General features: G+C 48.9%; 1 protein-coding gene across 1 annotated transcript in view; it reads left to right on the plus strand.

The window, feature by feature from the left end:
* Positions 1-1296, plus strand: part of LOC106818202 (ubiquitin-like modifier-activating enzyme 1 Y) — a 21534-nt gene extending 20238 nt beyond the window's left edge. Inside the window, exon 18 of the mRNA XM_014822927.1 lies at positions 972-1296. Coding sequence (XP_014678413.1) covers positions 972-1206 — 235 coding nt within the window. The 3' untranslated portion in view covers positions 1207-1296. The remainder of the gene's footprint in view (positions 1-971) is intronic.
* Positions 1297-1746: the final 450 nt, after the last annotated feature.

The following is a 1746-nucleotide window of genomic DNA, read 5'->3' on the forward strand; positions in this document are numbered from 1 at the left end:
GCTTCAGTATGTCTATGACTCTGTCTTTCTACTCTGTGTTTCAGTATCGTACTAAAACATACTGTCTTTCTCTCTGTGTTTCAGTATGTCTATACTCTGTCTTTCTCTCTGTGTTTCAGTATGTCTATACTCTGTCTTTCTCTCTGTGTTCAGTATGTCTAAAACTCTTCTCTTGTCTCTCTGTTCGTTTTCTAGAATCTAAACCCTGTCTTTCTGCTCTGTGTTTCAGTATGCTCTAGAAGCTCTGTCTTTCTCTCATGTGCTTTCTATATATTCTAAACTCGTGTCTTTCTCTCTGTCTTCAGTATGGTCTAGAAAACCCTGTCTCTTTCTCTCTGCTGTTTTCAAGCATGTCGATACTCTGTCTTTCTCTCTGTGTTATCAGTATGTCTATAACTCGTCTGTTCTCTCTGTGTTTTCAGTATGTTCTATACTTGTCTTATCTCTCTTCTGTTTCAGTATGTCTGATACTTGTCTTTCTCTCTGCTGTTCAGTATGCTTCTATAACTCTTGATCATTTCTCTCTGTGTTTCAGTATGTCTATACTCTGTTTTCTCTCTGTGTTTCAGATGTCAATACTCTGTCTTTCTCTCTGTGTTTCAGTATGTCTATACTCTGTCTTTCTCTCTGTGTTTCTGCATGTATAAACCCTGTCTTGCTCTCTGTGTTTCAGTATGTCTATACTCTGTCTTTCTCTCTGTGTTTCTGCATGTATTAAAAAAAAACCCTGTCTTTCTCTCTGTGTTTCAGTATGTCTATACTCTGTCTTTCTCTCTGTGTTTCTGCATGTATAAACCCTGTCTTGCTCTCTGTGTTTCAGTATGTCTATACTCTGTCTTTCAGTATATATCTATATATCTATATATCTAAACCCTGTCTCTCACACTGTGGTTCAGTATATCTATCTAGCTATATATGTCTATATGTCTATAGGATATATCTATCAGCCTGACTCTCGCTCTGTCTTGCAGCATGTCAGAGGTCGTGAAGAAGGTGAGCCACAAGCGCATAGAGCCGCACGTCTGCGCTCTTGTCTTCGAGCTCTGCTGTAACGATGCTGACGGTGAGGACGTCGAGGTCCCCTACGTGCGCTACGTGCTCCCGAAGGTTGGATGCAAGCCGCGCAGCGGCAGCCGCCCCTTGGTTTGGCGCGGCGGTGGCCGCCCCTTCGCAGACGCGCGAACGGGCGAGGATGCTGCGCGTTAGTTGTCGACGGAGGAGGCCGCTCGTAACCGCGGCGACGGCGGAGGCGCTCGTAACACCGCGGCGACCGGAAGGACGGCCGCTCTAACCGGCGGCGACTGCAGCGAGCGCGCTCGCTAACCGCGCGACGGAGAGGAGGCGCTCGTAACCGCGCGACGGAGGAGGGCCGCCTCGGTAAACCGCGCGGACGGAGAAGAGGCCCTCGTAACCGCTAGGGCGACGGAGGAGGCCACTCGTAACCGCAGGCCGACGGAGGAGGGGTCCGCTCGTAACCGCGGCAGACAGCCGGCGGCCGCTGCTCGTTAAAATAACCATGTATTTATTTTGTTATAACCCCCCGCCCGCCTTTTTCAACCGCAGGCTACCCCCCGCCCCCCCCCGATTCAATTGATATCTAATAAGGAATAAACTATTAAATAACTACCACCCACCCACCCTTTCGGCATACACCTCAAGATTTGCTCTTGCCGAGATGTGTTGTCGTGCGTGCGTTTGTCGGTATCGCGTAAGCTGCGTTGGGGACCCGTGGCTCCCCCTGTGCTT

This window comes from Priapulus caudatus, unplaced genomic scaffold (assembly GCF_000485595.1).
Source record: "Priapulus caudatus unplaced genomic scaffold, Priapulus_caudatus-5.0.1 Scaffold2088, whole genome shotgun sequence".
Classification (NCBI taxonomy): domain Eukaryota; kingdom Metazoa; phylum Priapulida; class Priapulimorpha; order Priapulimorphida; family Priapulidae; genus Priapulus; species Priapulus caudatus.